Source organism: Pholcus phalangioides, unplaced genomic scaffold, assembly GCF_987345545.1.
Source record: "Pholcus phalangioides strain wild (caught in Gottingen) unplaced genomic scaffold, Ppha-v1.0 ptg000042l_1, whole genome shotgun sequence".
In the NCBI taxonomy this organism is placed as follows: Eukaryota; Metazoa; Arthropoda; class Arachnida; order Araneae; family Pholcidae; genus Pholcus; species Pholcus phalangioides.
Window position 1 is genome coordinate 14,485,264 of NW_028301628.1, and position 18,792 is coordinate 14,504,055.

General features: G+C 36.8%; 1 protein-coding gene across 9 annotated transcripts in view; it reads left to right on the forward strand.

The window, feature by feature from the left end:
- LOC149064525 (putative phosphorylase b kinase regulatory subunit beta) overlaps window positions 1–18,792 on the forward strand; it is a 231,969-nt gene that overhangs the window by 148,954 nt on the left and 64,223 nt on the right. For all 9 annotated transcript variants that reach the window (XM_089255135.1, XM_089255137.1, XM_089255139.1 and 6 more), the window contains 3 exons: window positions 1,298–1,355; window positions 6,903–6,993; window positions 9,597–9,799. In XM_089255135.1, the coding sequence (XP_089111261.1) occupies window positions 1,298–1,355; window positions 6,903–6,993; window positions 9,597–9,799 (352 nt within the window). The remainder of the gene's footprint in view (window positions 1–1,297; window positions 1,356–6,902; window positions 6,994–9,596; window positions 9,800–18,792) is intronic.

The following is an 18,792-nucleotide window of genomic DNA, read 5'->3' on the forward strand; positions in this document are numbered from 1 at the left end:
CACTCCTTGGGTTTGAGTAATTCATGAATGTTCACGTATTAATTATAAAATGTTTCCATTATGGCAGTGTTCCTCAAAGTGAGCATTGTGGCTCCTAGGGGCCTCCCTCAATCAGGGGTGTCGTGACGAACCATTGATGATTGCATCTGTGTGTAAACGGTTCTTTTATGAATGCACAATAGCTACTATACTTTTCCTGAAAGCCGCAGATAATAACCAATACTATGAGCCTAAGATGACGAAAGTTTGACGACCATTGCATATGGGGATGACGATGAATGTCATTATGTATAAAAAACAACATACAAAAAGACCATCGCAGTAGGTGAATGAACAGTGATGCTAAAATCATGGCCCCCACACATCCTGCCACAGGGCCCTGTGGCTAGGCTCTTTGACGGTCCGCTGCTGTAGTGATTTTATAACATGAAAAAAATGATGAGAATCGTCTCGGAGCCCTGAAACAAGAACCTACCCCATATTTGTGGGGGGGGGGGGGGCCCATGGCTCCAATGATGACTTAGTCATTAACAAAACCAGTCCCAGGAGGGGTGCTGGACTATCCCCAGATGGTGTTGAAATCTGCAACAATAGGCTTTATCAATCAATTACAGTTAAAAAATCCATCTGGAATGTACAGCGCATATTCAAAGAGAGAAAAACACTTTAGCTCTGTTCAGATGAAATAAGTACAACTATATACAGTGAGTAATATTCTTATTTTTTTTCTCCCCACAGGGCAAGTATATTTATAAAGGCTCCCTTGAAAGAAGGGTCAGAGTTTTCGAAAACTTATTTTTTTTCCCATCGCCCCCTTTATGGCCACTCATAGAGCCCCAATCGTGTCTGAAGCTGGTATCGCCCCCTTGAAGAGTCCGATCGCCCACTTTGGGAAACACTGTTCTATTGGATGGTTGAACTTTAAAAAATGTACATTAAGAAATATAGCTTGATCCATAGGCGGAGATAGACTTGGAAGTCTGGGGGGGGGGCGGCCATTATTGCTGGGGGAGGGCAAGATGATGATGATGTCGATTCATCTATACATATATGCATTAGATCTGTTGACTTTACCTTTGATGCTGCGGGGGCAATGCCCCCCCCCCCCCCCGTATCTCCACCCATGCTTTGATCTTTTCGTGGCACCCCTTTTCTTCTGATGCCCCAAGCACATGCTTATTTTACTTAATGGTCAATCCGGCCCTGAATACTATTAGTACTTTTTATTTATTTGTGTTTAGTAATTATTAATATAATTTAATATATTAATGAGCAATTGATTTCATTGTTTCTTTAGGCACAGTAAAGGAAAGATTAGAAAAATTGACAAGGCAAGCTGGAGCACTGAGGCATTGGTGATGTATCCTATGTTGAATATTAAATTTTTATTTTTATTTTATTAAATAAGTTATTTTCTCTGGTCAATTAGCTGTCTGTCATGATTGATATTGTATAGGGTAGACAGAGTCCTAGACATATTTTAAAAATTAATTATTCAAATCAATCAACTGACATAAAAAATTGTAAATAGTTTGCGCTATAATAATTACCATGGAATAGTTTTTTTATATAAATTTAAATAAAAATTCAAATTTCACTCCCAGGTGGTGCTGTAAAAACATAAAAAAAAAAATTGACAACTCATCAATTGCAGTGCATAATTAATGTTCATGACTATTTGCGTTACATAAAACTGCAGTCGACCTTTGGTTTGTCAGCTCATGAATAACAAGAAATTATTCAGTTTACAAATTAATCTTGATTTACAAAGACACAAAACAGTATAAATACCAAAGGAAACATATTTCAGAAGGCTGAGATAGTTTCATGTTGCACAAATTGTCGTAAATATCAATTATGCACTATTTGTGATGCATTTTATGCATCATTTCGAGTTTTTTGTTTTACAGCGTCATCTGTGAGTGAAATTTAAACTTGATTTTAGTTCATAAAAAAAAACTCTAAGCCATAAGTATTTTAGTGCAAATTGCACCTTTTTACATAACAATATATATTTTTCCTCATTCACTGGCATGTTTTGGAAGCTCAAGAAAGTTGATACAGCCAAAAGTTTTAAAACCCATATTCTGTATGAATATTTGTGTGCCTTGCACATAGTAATTGATGTTTAGATTTTTTTTTAATTATTTAGTTTTGTGCTGCAGTTATTACTAATTTTTTTCATGACGCTTGGCCAGTGCATCATGTGCTTTTAGTTGTGCTATGTACTAAGAAACTCCAGTTTTATTACATTATGCACATATCGCATTTTAGTTGGATTAGTTACTTTGTGATGGATTCAATTTCGAATAAATTTTAGCCCTCGTGTGCAGAAAATGACCGTGGTGTGACAAAAATGATCAAAATGATCAATGATCGAATCAATTTTCAAAAATGTGTTAGTCCAAAGAGCTATCTCAATCTCAATTGTACAAAATTGGGAGGTCTATAATTGAAAAAATTCAGTATTGAAATTAATTTAAAATTGTACAGTGAGAGAAAGATTACTTCATCCATAAGTCTGAAAAGAATATTAAAACATTTCCAGTTTTTTATTAAAAATTTTTACAGTAATCCAAGAGTCATGCAACCCATTATTATTAATTCCTAACCCAAAATGATTTTCTCAAATTCTACTGATTGTAACTGCAAAACTTTTTGACAGGCGGCAGCACTATGTTCAAGATGGAAAGTCTTTTTTCTTTAATCTTTTATGCACACTCATGATCTCAGTATTATTTATGCACACTCATGACTCTTTGTTGTGTAATCAAGATGTTTTTTTGCCAGAAACAAAGAATTTATGATTAAACAATATTTTTCAACTCATTCATTCGAAGCTGTTATTGAAACATTTGAAACTGAATTTCCAAATGTTTCTGTGCCAATAAGACTACAATCTTCTGATTGGTGTCCTATTTTTGAGAAACTTGAGATGTTGGAGACCGCAGGCAAAGTGGACATCCGTCTCTACTGAGCCAACATCAAATCTGTTTGGTAAGGAACAAAATGTTGAACTTGCTTTCAAAGACTGTAAGAAAGTTGGCATCACACAGATGGATATGGCGTATGAGACTGCTCACAGAGCCCTGAAGAATTTGAAATTTAATGTCTGTTGTTTTCAGGGTTGTTTGGTTTAAACCTTGGTTTTAACCAAGTGGTTTTTTTCAAAAAATCAAATAAAAGTTGCCTAAATATAATTTTTTTTTCCTTGAAAGATAGCATATTGGTTCATTATTAGCCTAAATGTTTGATTTTTACCACATTTTATATCCTTGGGGTACATTCTGATGGTATATCTTTAAATGACATAACATTTTATAAGTGGTTTTTTTCAAAAAGTCTCATAAAAGTGGCCAGAATATATATATATATTTTTCATATGAAGTATCTTAGTTATTTAAAGTTATATACAGAGGAAAAAATTTCTCATTCTTACAACATTTTCTAACCTTTGGCTACATACTGATGCTCTATCTTTAACAAATTCATGAATAAGGAATGCATCACACATCTAAATGTAGTGGTGTATTATCTCACAGGTTTCTTTTTCCCTTCACAAAGAAGCAGCAACAGTAGTGACACCATCATGCTAGGGGCAGGCGGTCCTATAATCCAATAAAGACACCAGCTGTCCTTAAAGGACAAAGACCAGTGTACATTACCTCACATACATTTTCATTTTCTTTCCCATAAGAAGTAGCACATCTCCTACTGTATATCTCCCAGTCTTAATATTCAATAGTTGTTTTTTTTATACTTTCACACTGTTAAGCCCAGTTAATCAAGGTTCTACTGTATAGTAGTAACAGATTTATGAAAAATAATCAGCTATATACAGGGTGATTATAATTTAAGTTTTGATTCCAAAACTATACAATAGGTACTGATCAGAATGACTTGAAAATTTGCATGGATACTCCTGAAGCAATGGAAGTTTCTTTCGCAAAAGAAAAAGTGCAAAATGTGCAAGTAGATGATGCTGTACTTGGCCAGCAGTATAATCTATTTTGTGTAACCACATCATTTCGGCACTTCCACAGCATCAGTGTGTGCATAGAACTTCTAGCAGCTGCTGAAGACCCATTTTGACAGGATGCACCTTAACCCTTGCAACTTCTGGCTGTGGGGGTACATCAAAATGTTATAAACAGAAAATCAGATTGCAAACTTTGGTGAATTGCAATCTCCAGCACATTCCAGCAAGTTCCTCAGGAATATTAACGGGGGGGGGGGGGGTACGCTTGGTTTTATAAAGCTGAATTGCAAGCACATCCACATTGTCCATGGCATACTCCGATTCTGTTGTTGAACAAGAATTTTTATGATTTCAACCTCGTAGCCAGAACACGCGGTAGACAACATATTTAACATTTCTTAAGTAAGTTGTAGTTATTTGTTCAATTACTTTTTTTTTGTGATGTTTCCATGAATTATGAAATCGTGAAATGCTATAATTAAGGTATTATTCTGCCATGACTGGCTATCGTTTCCATTCTGCGAACAAATTTCCCAAATGTTGGATGATGTTAATCATTTTAAATTTTTAAGTATTTTTTCCCCTTTATCAAATAAAATTGAATTTTTTCAGGAATATTCATGTCAATTTTCGTCATTCTGACAATCGTTCTGTTTTTACAGTGTTTTGAAATCAGAACCTTAGTTATAATCACCCTGTATATCGTAAATCATTGCTAATTAATGTGCATTATTTATGCTTCCTTAAATACATTATATTCACCTAATTTTTATTACTTTTTGCAAAATAGCTTCCTAATTAAGTATACTGAAAGTAACTGGAGAAAAACCTTTATATATTATATGATTAATAATAGCATTAAAAGAATTTTCAAACACACAGTAATACATTGAGTTAAGCAAAAAATAATTAAATTGCAAAAGTTGGTTTTTGTTAAAATGTAATAAATATTTATTGATTAATTAGCATGGGAATAGTGTTCATTACATTAATAAACATTTTATTTTAGTTAATTATTGGAAGTTTGAATGATTTTTCAGAAATTTCATTGTTTTTAATGTTAATAGTATTTAAAACAAAAAACCGGTTTAAACCAAAAAAACCTGGTTTAAACCAAAAAAACCCGGTTTTTTTACCAACCCTGGTTGTTTTCTTGTTGTTCAAGGATTGAAAGCTCCTGATCACATCAAACATTTGCGTTATTTGCTATGGCTAAGATCATTCATTTATGAAAATGGTGTTGAAAATCTTGATTCGGTCTTTACAGATGAAGCCTGGTTTCATCTAACAGGTTATGTTAACAGTCAATACAGCAGAATTTAGTGAACCATAAATCCCCACTTCTATCATGAAAAACCTCGTTATGTGGACAAAATCTTTGTGCATAGTTTCATGCTATAGGATAGTGAGGAAAAAGAGTGGATGGCACATTTACAGGGATATCATCTTTCAACTTTTTGCACTGTTGAACGAAAATGAACATTTTTGCCTTTTGCAACAGGATCAAACAACTTGCCATACCAATGAGGCAGAGACCTACTTCAAAAAGACTGGAAAATCCAAGATTAACAAACTTGTCACCCCGATTTTTTTTCCAGTGGGGCAAATATGTGTACAAGAATAATCCACAATAACCTATCAATTGACTAATTTAAAAAAAATTCAATCAGAAATTGAAAAGGTGAGTGCATTAACCTTGAAAAAAGTGGCCAGAAATCTGGCAAAAAAAATGTGTGCTTGTATTCCCACAAAAAGTTGACATTTTTAACACACAACATTTTGAAAAAAAATAAATTTGTATCCATAAATGTTTCATTCAAGCTTGCATAGTTTTTTTCATTATAGCATTTTAAAAATAAAATATTTTAGAACGAGTTTCGTGGCATTTGGGTCACTCTGTATAATGTTGATGTTTGCCACCAGTAGATATACAAAGATATACAAATACAATGCCACAACAGGCAAAATGCCCAACGAGGTGGCTGAGAACCTCGTATATGCTACCACATATCTTTTACTCTCGCTAATCCAAATTGCAGCAAAGTAATTTAAAGTGTATTTTTCTGTAGGTGGGTGGGTTTGAACCCATCCCATCTGTAACTCCGTATCTTACCAACCCACCACAACAGAACATTAATACATTAATTACATAATAACAGTATATACATAATTTGAAATAAGTGTTTTTTTTAATTAGTCAACAGAAAAATGTGATGAAACAGAGTTGAAGTCCATGATTCTTTTTGCAGATCATATCTTTTTAACTTATATACAGTAAAAGTCTGTTATGAGGAGTACGGCTTATAACAGGAATCTTGCTATAATGAACAATTCGCAAGTGATTGTCAACAGCTAATGTTACAGATGCATGAAATACTCGCTTTTAGGGAGTTGTGTTCTGTGATTTTCATTCATAAATATCACAACAAAACTCTCAAAATACATGTTCTATTTTTCCCATTTCTTTAAGAATTATACATAAAATTAACCGGAAAGTATGGCATTCTTATTTAATCTCTTCACCCTATTCATAGGTGTTTATAAATGGGGTATGTCAGTACTTTCCAATCGATTAGAGGGTCACATGCTGTACTTTATCTTGTTTGTTGGTATAGGAGGTGAAAAAACACAAAATTTTATCTGTAGGTGTGCCTGTGTAAACTAATCTGGGAGGACTAGAAAAGTGTTCATTTAAACGAGATTTTTGCTATAACGGGATTCGACTACAATCAACATTGTGTATGCATAAGCAGTTAACTCTAGATGCTTGTTTTTTCCCCCATTTATATGTTTCTACAGGCAAAAACTCAAATTTGTTTTCATAACGAGAAGTCCATTATGATGACAATTTTCCCTCTGATTGTGTACTGTTGTTATAACACACTTTTGCTGTATATCCATATTATTTTTTTGTTCATTATAGGTCTGTGGTTCGATACTGCTCTAGTGTGCTAAGAAAATTAGTTGATAGCATTAGTCCAAACATAACATCAATACTTGTTTGTGGGAAGCAGGTTAGTAACTTTATTTATATGAAAAACAAGTACTGAGTAATAAAAAATCAATACTGAAAATAAATAGTGAAATTCCATACCTGTAACAGTTTTCAAAGGGCGAGAGAAAATTATCATGAGGGATTTATCGTTATCAATGGAATCTACATTATTGCTATGGAAAATTTCCCAGGTAAAAGAGGTGTATCATTATAGGCCTATGCAAGATCATCTTTGTAGCTCAGTGATGCTTGAACTTATGCCACCCACAACTCCCTAGTCATGGTTTTAATTTATTTGTGGCTCTTCAGAATAATCTAAAAAGAACCATGCAAAGCACTGGACAAGCACATGCTAATATTGCCAGTTTTCTGTAACATTCCAAGCCTCTGGGTGTCATGATGCACACTGTGAGAACCACTGCAGGGTTTCCAGTGACCTAGAAAGTCGGAGAATCGGGGAAAGTCATGGAATCGGAAAATGGTTAGGGAAAATATGAAATATTTGTCAAAAGTCAAGGAGAATTCTAAATACTTAAAAAAACTCAGGGGAAAATCTGAAGGGGAAAAAAAATCAAAGAGGATAAATCTACATTCAAGTGGTATGATCAAAACCTTCACTTTTTTCCATGGAAGATTATTTTTCAGATCCCAGAGAGAAAAAAGTCCTTATCAGCATTTTCCTCCAGATCCCCTACTGAGAATCTTATCAGTTGAAGGGTGGGGTTTTTTATACTGGAAAACAATATTGGCCAAGGAACAATCTGCCCTCTGAGTAAATAGATGAAGGGATCTAAAGTGGACCTTCCTTTCCATTGTTGAAAACAAAGCCAATACCAGCTCTTAACTTAAGCACGTGTACTCAATGTATGTATATATACCATTTTTAATGTATTTTCAAAAGCCAGGCCAGCCCTGACCCCCCAAATGACATGCCTGGCTTCAACCCTGATACACAATTTGATTTTGTAAGGGGTGGTGGTGGCAAAACATTAGCATTCTGTCTATACTGTGCTTTTCAATGGTATATTACCGTGAAATGATATACAGTCTGTCTCCCCTCCCTAAAAAACAAAGACTCTGCAAAAAATTATTGAAGAGAAGGGATATTCACATCTCAGCAGGTGTTTAACGCTGACAAAACTGCACTATATAGGAAGAAAATGACCAGAGAACATTTATCACCCAAGAAGTAAAAAGTTATTCCCTGGTTTTAAGTCAAGTTAAAGTAGACTTACTATGTTGTTTGTGCAAATGCGTATGGGTACATGGTAAAGCCCACCATCACTTTCAAATCTACGAATCCGTGAGCATTGAAATGAAAGGATTAGTCAAAGCTCCTGCACAGTATTTTGGATGAACAATAGAAAAGCTTGGACTATGAAAACACTTTTCCTGGATTGGTTTAAACGATGTTTCGTTCCAAAAGTAAGGAAATACCTTGAGAGTGAAGACATGCCATTCAAAGTTCTTTTGATACTTGGACACCCAGATGTCAATGAGTTCAAAGCTGATGATGTGGAAGTCTGTGATATGTCTTCTAATACATCTATCATTCAGCCCCCTTGATCGGGGGTAATGTGAGCATTCAAGGCTCACTATACATGTCACTTAAAGAAGATGCTTGTGCATGCAATAGAAGAAGATGCAAATGCAGAAAATATCTTGAAGGTATGGAAGAATTACACTATCGCTCATGCCATTACTGTCATCACTAAAACCATGGCAACTCTTAAGAGAGAAACAGTCAACTTGGGTATGATTGACCTTTGGCCACAATGCTCCAGGACACAACCGTTTTACAGAGCCAACTGAAGAGATTATAAGAGACATTGTCATGTTAGTGAAACAGGTGTGTGGGAAAGGGTGGTTCAATGATATGGATATAGAAAAGAAGTTGAACAGCTAATTAATAGCAATTCAGAGGTATTGACCGAGGAGGAATTAATGCAGCTGATTGCTCATGAAACAAGCAGTACCAGACAAAGATCAAAATAAAGAAGTAAAGGACAAGTTCATCATGAGTAACATAAGGGAGTGCTTCGCAAGTTCAAATCAGCAATAGATTGTTTTCATGATATATATCCCTCTATATGGTACTTTCTTCACATGTAGAAAAATTGGTAGAGGGTCTTGTCAACATACTCCAACATACTTGATGATATGAAGAAATGGCTAACAGAAATTATAATGTTCTTTCGGAAAACATCACCAATAATCAATCGCTGCAACCTCTTTTACATTCCCTTATACTTTTGCATCACTTTGCTGTTCTCGTGGTGTTCATTCAATAAACGAGACAAAATAAAAAAAACATTTTTTTGTTCAGATTTCCCATATTTTTCCCACTTCCAGAATGTAACCCCCATGAATACGGGGGAGGGGGGGGGCGACTATAATTTAGAGTGATATTGGATGGTTTAGAATTATATATGCGCATGACAATGTATGTGTTTTTGGTCAGGGAATTTTTGAATTTGGTTAGGAAGAGTTCAGGGAAATGATCAAGCAGATTTTGCTGGGAACCCTGCACTGTTATAAATGTATTATTGTAATAGTAAGAGTTTTTCTGTAGAAAATTACACTTATAAAATGATTATTTGATTTTTTAAAATACATTTTCAGATAACTATTGGTGTATTTGGTCATGAACAAGAAGTCATTGACAAGCCTCTCACCCCAAAAGAGGTGGAAAGCATAATTTACTCAAAATGTCAGCCTCATAATATTTATCAGGCTGTATTACAGCAAGAAATCATCTTGTATATTGGAAGGTTAATATCTACCACACCACGTCTTTTCCAAGGAATTTTAAAAATAAGGGTTGGGTAAGCCTGTTTTTTTTTTCACAAAAAGTAGTTAAAATACAAGATTGTACATAAAATTTAATATCAACTTCTAGTCCATGTTAGAATTATATATGAGAGGATGTATCTTCAATTGCCTTAACCCTGGCAATTCAGGATTTCAAACATTATCTTCTTTTAAATTTTTTTTTTTCTGTCAAAAATTAAATAACTTCTATATTTGGCATAAAAGAACCTTTCCTGAATTTTTTTTGCTTTTTATAACAAAGAGTGAAGTGCAAAAAAACTAAACTGAAGTAATTCATGTTGAAGTAAATGATGTTAAATGTTTTGAGTTTGTGAAATCCTCGGTAGATGGCGCCACATTGTTCATGTTTGTTCTATTTTTCACAGTATTAGTAGTAGTGTGTTGTGTATTTGTCCGGTATGTTCAATAAAGACGTTAACTCCAGTCTGAGCTTTAAAACTGTATCAGGTTATGGGTTTTCCGCACGATAAAATGCTCAGCAGAGATCGGAAATCGGGTTTTTCGTCAAGATAATTCGGCAACGTGATTATTTCTTGGAAGATAGCCATTGTCGCGGCGGGTTTCGTCGATCAGCCTTTTTTTGCGCGGGAAGAAAGCAGCCGCCGGCAGCCATCGTAAACAACCGCTGAAGAAATGGAAAGTGATCGTCGCTCATCCGAGAGGTACTTTCGTTTGCTTAAAGTTCCGGCTATTTTCTGAATTGAACTGTCGCGCAGCCAAATCTTAGTTTTCCGTAAAAGAAAAAAGAAAAGAAAATGGATTTGAGCCGACACATCAAGCCTTTGACTGGAGATGGTGACTGGGTGATATGGAAAAAGAAAATACGAGATTTGCTCAATTATCACGAGGGTGCGATTGATGCGATCGATGGCAAGCTGAGGAAGCCAGAGACTCTTGGTGAAAATGCAAGTGGATCGGAAATTAGGAAGCACAAAGAACTTTGTGACTCGTTCCGGAAAGCAAATAGCTATGCCAAGTCAATGATTGCAAGCACGGTCACCGACAGTGTGTATCAAAAAATCATGGACAATGAGTCGGCCTATGAAACATGGGAAGCTTTGAAGAAGCAGTTTGAGGCAACTGCAAAGGATCAGTTATTCAAGATATGCACCGAATTTTTTGCATTTGGATGGGTTCCAGGAGATGATGTTTCCACACACATAGCAAAGCTAAGGAGTCTGGAATGAACTGAATAATGGCCTTGAAGCAAGAAGTGAAACCAGATTACCGGACCTGATGCTAGTCTGCAAGATTTTGCACATTTTGCCAAGTAAATTCGAGACCTTCAAATCAAGTTGGATGCTATTGGCTAAGGATGACAAGAAGTCATTCGAAGAGCTGTCAGTGCAATTGTGCATGTTTGAGAGAAATTTCACGAAGGCAGAGGATAGCAGCAAATGTGTACAGGAGGCATTAATAGCGGCAAGAGCAGAAAGTCAGAAACACGATAGTAAAAACAAGCCAAAACCTTGGAAAAGAGGAATATGCAACTACTGCAAACGCAAAGGACACTGGGTAAAAGAATGCAGGCTGTGGATTGCTGATGGAAGACCACCAAAGAATAAAGCCAATGAGATACAGGTGAATAAAGCAAGTGATACACCAGTGCATAAAGCTGCAGCAAATATAGCATTGATGTCTGTCTCTGAAGAAATCCATGTTGCAGATAGTTCAACATCATATTGGATCGATAATGGGGCAACGAGACATGTCACAAACTGTTCCAGTTATTTTGTTGATTTTGTGAAATTTGATAATCCTTGTAGCATCAAAGCTGCTGGAAGTGAAACTTTAGTCGCAATAGGGAGAGGCACCATCAGAGTCAAAACAACTGTTGGCAGAAGGAGCCAAGAGATTCTTTTGAAAAATGTTTGGTATGTTCCACAAATTAGTAGAAATTTATTTTCTGTTCTCGCAGCGCAAGATGGGAATAAAAACAGTGAATTTGTGTCAACTCCCACAGAATGCTGGCTAAAAGTTAACAATCAAGTAGTGCTCCATGGATCACGCAGTGTGAATGGTAGCTGAGGGCGTTATTCAAGGCAGCTATTGAACCGATTTTGCCCAGGAAAGAGATAGAAGTGCATACTGCAGTAGACAGCTCCTTGTTACAATTATACCATGAGAGATGGGGGCACCAAGACAAACGGCACATCAAAAGGACACTAGAGAAGGAGTTAGACATCACTGTGAGCCTCGATAAAGAACTGTGTGAGCCATGTGTTTATGGCAAAGCACACCGTTTATCATTTGGAACCAGAAAGAAAACTTCTGAGCCAGGCGAGCTCATTTCCGCTGATGTTTGTGGCCCATTCGAGGAATCTTTCCAAAAGAAACGGTATCTGGTGGTGTTCAAAGACAGCTTCACCAAGTTTCGATATGGCTACCTACTGAAAGAAAAGTCAGAAGTCAAAGATGTGTTGGAACATATGCTTGCACATGCCAATACAACAGGACATTCAGTAAAAGAATTCCTCAGTGATAATGGTGGTGAGTTTGACAATGAAGATGTGCGTGCAATCCTGAAGTCAAGAGGAATTGTCCAAAGACTGACAGCTCCATACACACCTCAGCAGAATGGAGGTAGTGAACGTGAAATGCGCACCATTGTTGAAATGGCCAGAACGTTCAAATATTCAAATCCTGAGGCTAACTTCCCTGCAGCTATCTGGGCTGAGTTAGTAGGCTCTGCCATATATGTATTAAACAGAACAGGCAAGTCATCAGTGGAAGACAAAAGTCCATATGAACTTTGGCTTAATAAGAAACCCAGGTTGAAACACCTACGAGTGATAGGGTCAACATGCTATGCGCATATTCCAAGCCAGAAGAGGAGAAAAATGGAAAAGAAAGCCATCAAAGGTTACCTGGTGGGATATGATGGGGATGAACGCTACAGGATCTGGGTCAAGGAAGATCATCGTGTAATTCTATCAAGAGATGTAGTCTTTCAAGAAAGGCCAAGCAATTGCGACTGGCATGCCAAATTACCATTATCAGATAGACCAGTATATGAAGAACCATGTCAAGACCAGAGTGAAAAGCATGAAATTGAGATTGAATATCCTGAACAAGAAAACGAGAGTCAAGAAAGCATTTTGAGTGATGCTGAAACTGATGATGATGATGATGAATCAGAAAATATCACATCAGACAGGCAATTAAGAAACCGTTCCCTCCTGCATAAGCCTAGACGTTTTGAGCATTACATCATGGAAGCAGAGTCATTCCTGAGTGATGAAGATAATCCCCAAACATATGAAGAAGCAATCAACAGCAAGTGCAGCATAAATTGGAAGAAGGCCATGGACAGTGAGATGAGTTCTCTTAAAGAAAACCAGACATGGGAACTGACTGACCTACCACCTGGAGACAGGGCGATACCCTGCAAATGGGTTTTCAAATTAAAAACAAACCCAGATGGAAGTATCAACAAATATAAAGCCAGACTCGTTGTAAAAGGATTCACTCAACGCCAAGACATTGACTATAGTGAGACATACAGTCCAGTAGTAAAATTAGGCACTATACGAGCAGTGTTGAGCATTGCAGCTGAAGAAGAAATGCATTTAACACAGTTTGACGTATCGACAGCATTCCTTTATGGAGAATTGGAGGAGACAATCTACATGATGCAACCAGAAGGTTTTAATGATAGCACAGGAAGAGTGTGCAGACTCAAACGTAGCCTCTATGGCTTAAAACAATCTCCACGTTGTTGGAATAAGTGCTTTGGGCAGTTTTTAGAAGAACTCAGTTTTCAACCAAGCAAAGCAGATCCATGCTTATATATTCGGGAGAAGAAAGGTAGAAAATTATTGATAGCATTATATGTAGATGACGGGTTAATTGCTGCATCTGATCAACAGGACTCTGAAACATTCATCAAGGAACTGAAAGCAAAATTCAAGGTCTCCGTTGGTGAAGTCTCATGTTTTCTAGGACTTGAAATTGAACGCCATGGTGACAAGTCAATAACAGTTAGTCAGAAAGGATATGCTAGAAAAATCCTTCAGCGTTTTGGTTTTGATGAATGCAAACCTGTTACAACTCCTATGTTGAAGAATTCAGAAGTGCAAAGGACTGAAGATACCAAAGCTATCTTTCCATACAGACAAGCTGTAGGTGCTTTGATGTATCTAATGGTAGGAACTAGACCAGATTTCGCCTACAGTGTAGGTTATTTGTCTCGGTCACTGGAAAATCCATCTGCAGAAGATATAGTGAGAGTAAAGAGAATGTTTCGTTATGTCACTGGCACAGTTCAGTATGGAATCACTTATCGTGCAACTGACACAAAAGGTGTGCTTCAGTGTTACAGTGATTCAGATTTTGGTGGATGTACAAAAACTGGTCGGTCAACATCTGGATATGTGATGATATATGCTGGAGGAGCTATCTCTTGGCGAAGCCAAAGACAAGCTATTGTTGCCACGTCAACAACTGAAGCTGAAGTTGTTGCAGCATCAGAAGCAGCCAAGGAAGTTATTTGGCTCCAGAGGCTTCTCAAAGATATTGTGAACTTAAAGAACATTCCCATCCTTCAAGTGGACAACAGGGCAGCTATAAAATTATCACATAATCCTGAATACCATCGGCGTACTAAACATATCGAACTGAAACACTTCTTTATCCGTGAGAAAGTGCTCCAAGGAAAACTTGATGTTGAACAAGTGTCAACAGAAGAACAGGTGGCAGATATCCTGACTAAACCCCTAATGAAGTCAAGACTATTGACTTTATGTTGTCAAATGGGACTTATAAGATACAAATCAAACAATTAACAGGGGAAAGTGTTGAAGTAAATGATGTTAAATGTTTTGAGTTTGTGAAATCCTCGGTAGATGGCGCCACATTGTTCATGTTTGTTCTATTTTTCACAGTATTAGTAGTAGTGTGTTGTGTATTTGTCCGGTATGTTCAATAAAGACGTTAACTCCAGTCTGAGCTTTAAAACTGTATCAATTCAATTGTGTTTGCTGCGAACTTTTCATTAATCAATATGCCAAAGGGTTGAGTAATGTGAGTTTGAGGTCAATGCATTCTTTCCAAATGTAAATTTTGTTACGTTAATTTTCTGAAACCAAGACCAGCAGTACGGTGTCATGACCACTCACTTTTTTTCATTGCATTCAAGTATTCACTTGCTTCCGCTACTTGAGTAGCTAACTCTCGTTATTCTCGGCTTTGGTTGTGAAACTTCAAAATAATGTTGTGAAACGAATAACTAGTTTTCTTGTTCCCAGTGGGTCCGGTTAAGATGTTGTTTTTATGAAAGCTTAATAACTATATAACGAGTCTTGCAGTTCAATTCGAGACAGGTTGCTCTCTCTAGCTGATGAAACTGTGAATGGTTTTGTTCTTGATGAAACTTCTAGTCTAATGCTATAGAAACGTCCAGTACCTCTACTATCTTCGACGTTCAACTGGCTGAGCTCCTGTGGACTTTCATCGATGAATGCTGGGAGATCTATCTGAAATTGGTTGCTAGCGACTGGCTTTGAACCTTGGGACACTGTTCCAGGGACGCCGGAACATATTTGCTTGTGTTGCTAAAGCAATACCAATCACCATTTGAACATAGCTCAAATATTGCACTGAAAGAGCTTTTTTTTTTTAATTAACATTTTTGAAGAAATACCCTTTCCTTGTGAGGGGTTGCATAGCGGTAGCTCCTTTTGTTTGCTAGTCATTTCACATACACCCTGTATATCCATTAAGCATGAGAATAAAATGAGCATCATAGAATCTGAATACCACAACGGTACCCATAGCAATAGACTTGAGACAGTACTTTTCATCGTTGATTTCAGACAAATCTAAACCCTTTGAGTGGCATTGACAAGATATATCGCCTTCTTATTTTACCATTGACAAGCCCAAATATTTTGTAAAGTTAATCCCTCCCTCAGTGGAACACTTTTTCCTATACCAATGGTTCACAAACTTTTGTCGACCACTGCTTCCTTGCCTAGTTCATGATTTGTCGGCTGCTCTTCAGGATAGATTAATAGATATTTTCCCGTAACTTCTTCAAAGCATAAATAGGTGCACAAATCAATATCTCAAGCTCGACGTGACACCTCACATAAAGGTTGGCGATGCCCCTGGAAGCAGCGACGCATGCTTTGAAAAAGCTGCTCTCTACCATAGGCTGAGATAGACTTGGAAGTCTGGGGGGGGGGGGGGTACGGTCATAATTATGTCAATTCCTATATAAATATATACATTAGATTAGTCTACTCCACCTTTAACGCTGGGGGGGGGGATGGGCATTCCCACCCCGTATCTCGGCCCATGCTTTATACCCATTACTTTTTCATTAATTTATACACATTTACTGCTGAAAATCATAAGGAAGCTTATTGCTATTATGCCGTGTAAAGGGATAAAAACATCAATCACTAGTCTCATCGATGTAGTTAAAAAAAAAAACAGTCGCTGAGAGAATAAAACTTGTAAAATAAAACAAAAAATAATAAATGTAATAATGACATAGCTTTATTATCTGAAGTTTATACCACAAAAAAAAAAGAAAAAAAAAGAAAATCATACTACAGAATCGTTTATTCCAGAGCTATCACCAAAATTACAATTCAAAGCTCAACATAAGTATAAATAAACAAATACACACAGACACATGTATTTAAAAAAGAACATCCTAGTAAAATGAGATGCTGTATATGTATCGAGATTCAGAAACAAAGGAGAAATGGTTCGATGTTTGTTTTCTTATTTTCCATGACTTCTGACAGTGTGAGGGAGAATTTGTGAAGAAAAAAATACATGAATGACTGCAAATAAAAAGAAAAGATACACAACGTTTTGATTATCACCATGGACATAGGCGTACGCAAAATTTTCTCGGGGGGGGGGGGGGTTCAGATTTTTTTCCCTTCTGGGGGGGTTTACGTTTTTTCGTGCAAAATAGCATTACAATTTTGGCTCGGGGGGGGGGGGGGTTTAGAACCCTTTCCCCCCCCCCCCCCCCCCCCCCCCCCCCGCATACACCAATGACCATGAAGTTATCGTCAAAAACCCCAGGAAACCCCCTCCTCTACTACTTCCAGAACGCATGTGAATAACCATTTCAGCATTCTATATTTACAGAAGACAAAGCTCAACAATGATTCTTGTGCATGAAAGAAAAAATGATTCTTGTGCATGAAAGAAAAAATTATTCGATAAACGAGATCAAACACTGATTGCATGCACCATGAAAATTGAGACAAAAATGTCTCGCGCATCTCTTTTCTGGACATACACGCATACACAAATTATACATCATGTTGTACAATGGAAAAGTGAAGGAAATTTTTTTGAGTAATTGAAAAAAAAGTATTTTAGCTAAATCACTATATTTATTTTAATTTGCATGTTTTTGTTTTTTTTCATTACTTTCCATACTGCCAACGGTAAAAGTCACCATACTCCCCTCACACACGGACAACCCATGAATTCATAGAATCAGTATTTTAAGGTGATGCTTGGCTCTATTTCGGGCCATAAGTTATCAATTAATTCATGTTTGAGAAGTCTGCACACTTTTCCAGACGTCTGACTTGCTCATTATCCCCTAGGGTTGACAAAACAAAATTTTGCTTAAAAAAGGACACCATAAACCAAATTTCGTTATAATTTTCTTCCCACCATTGTGATTTGCGTTGTGGTGTTCAAAATCAAAGCCGGCACCGATGCCCGCGGACACCACGGGGAATTGCAAATGGATATAGCTTCTTTTTTCCTCGGAACTAAATATTTCTATAGGGAGAGGAAAAAATCGTTTTGCAGACCCATTCAACACATACGTTCAATTAACAATATTTTAGCTGTCAGTCTTTTTACTACTCAGCGAAAAGAGAGCCGCCGATAGCATACAATTAGTGTGCAGCCTGGCTGTTCCTTGAATAGATACACCTCCACAATAGTACACCTACCATATGAAGGGGAAAAAAAAACCTTTCTGTTGTACTGCTGGACTTCCTATGGTGTGTAATTTTTTTCCCGCTCATCTGTCGGATGACCAGCTACATGTAGAGAATCAAACCATTCCTTGCCGTTCGTGTAAGATTGAACTATGTCGGATAGTAATAATCACAAATTTGCTCTACTATTGTGGAATAACGAAACGCTCCTAAAAAAAATGCTTAAGATCTGTTTTTTTCAAAGTTCAAAGGATTTCATAGTGACATATTGATGAACTAGATTCTACCCCACGTAAGTTTGCTTTTATCTAAATGGCATTTTTTTTGTGTAATTAACTATAGAAAAGCATCCGCTGTCATATAAACTGGGAATGTTGCCAATAATTTGGAGTTGTTCAACTCTTCTCTTAAATTCAGTAAAGTTGTTGTGCAGACATCATTAACCAATTTCCAAGTTTGGCATTTGACCCCACAAGGGAAGGGCTGAATGGGAACAGACCTGGGACAATTACCATAATTTTTTGGGGTTTTTCAAGCTGTAAATTAAGTACAGAAGAGCCCGTGAAAAGTTTTGCTTGGGGGTAAGGCATATGCCGCAATAGTAAATACTGGACCCCTTAAATTAGAAAAAAGTGTAATGTTTGGGTTTCATGCAGCCCAGGGTGTGCACCTTGTGCGTCCGTCCTTAAATCAACCTCCTACTTGGACCCGCCAGAAATCCCAGCCTACGGGATATGAGGGCATATCCCAGCCAAAAAAATTTAAACAACAGATATTCACTGACTAGCCAAGCACTCATAGACTAAAGATATAAATAGACAGCGCACGCTATTCATAAGACTTGTCGAACGTGAAGAAAAGATGAGCAGTATTGTCGGGGAAAGAACAGGTTCTGCGTTATTACATTTGGCTCGTTTTCGCAGAACATAGTGATTTCGTGTTAATGCTAGGATGTTGTTGTAACGAAATTTGACTCGATCGAGTTGATGAAAACTTTCCTTCATTTGTTCAATAAATTTCATTCATTCTTTTGTAAAATATTTAGGGAATGAGGGATTCGG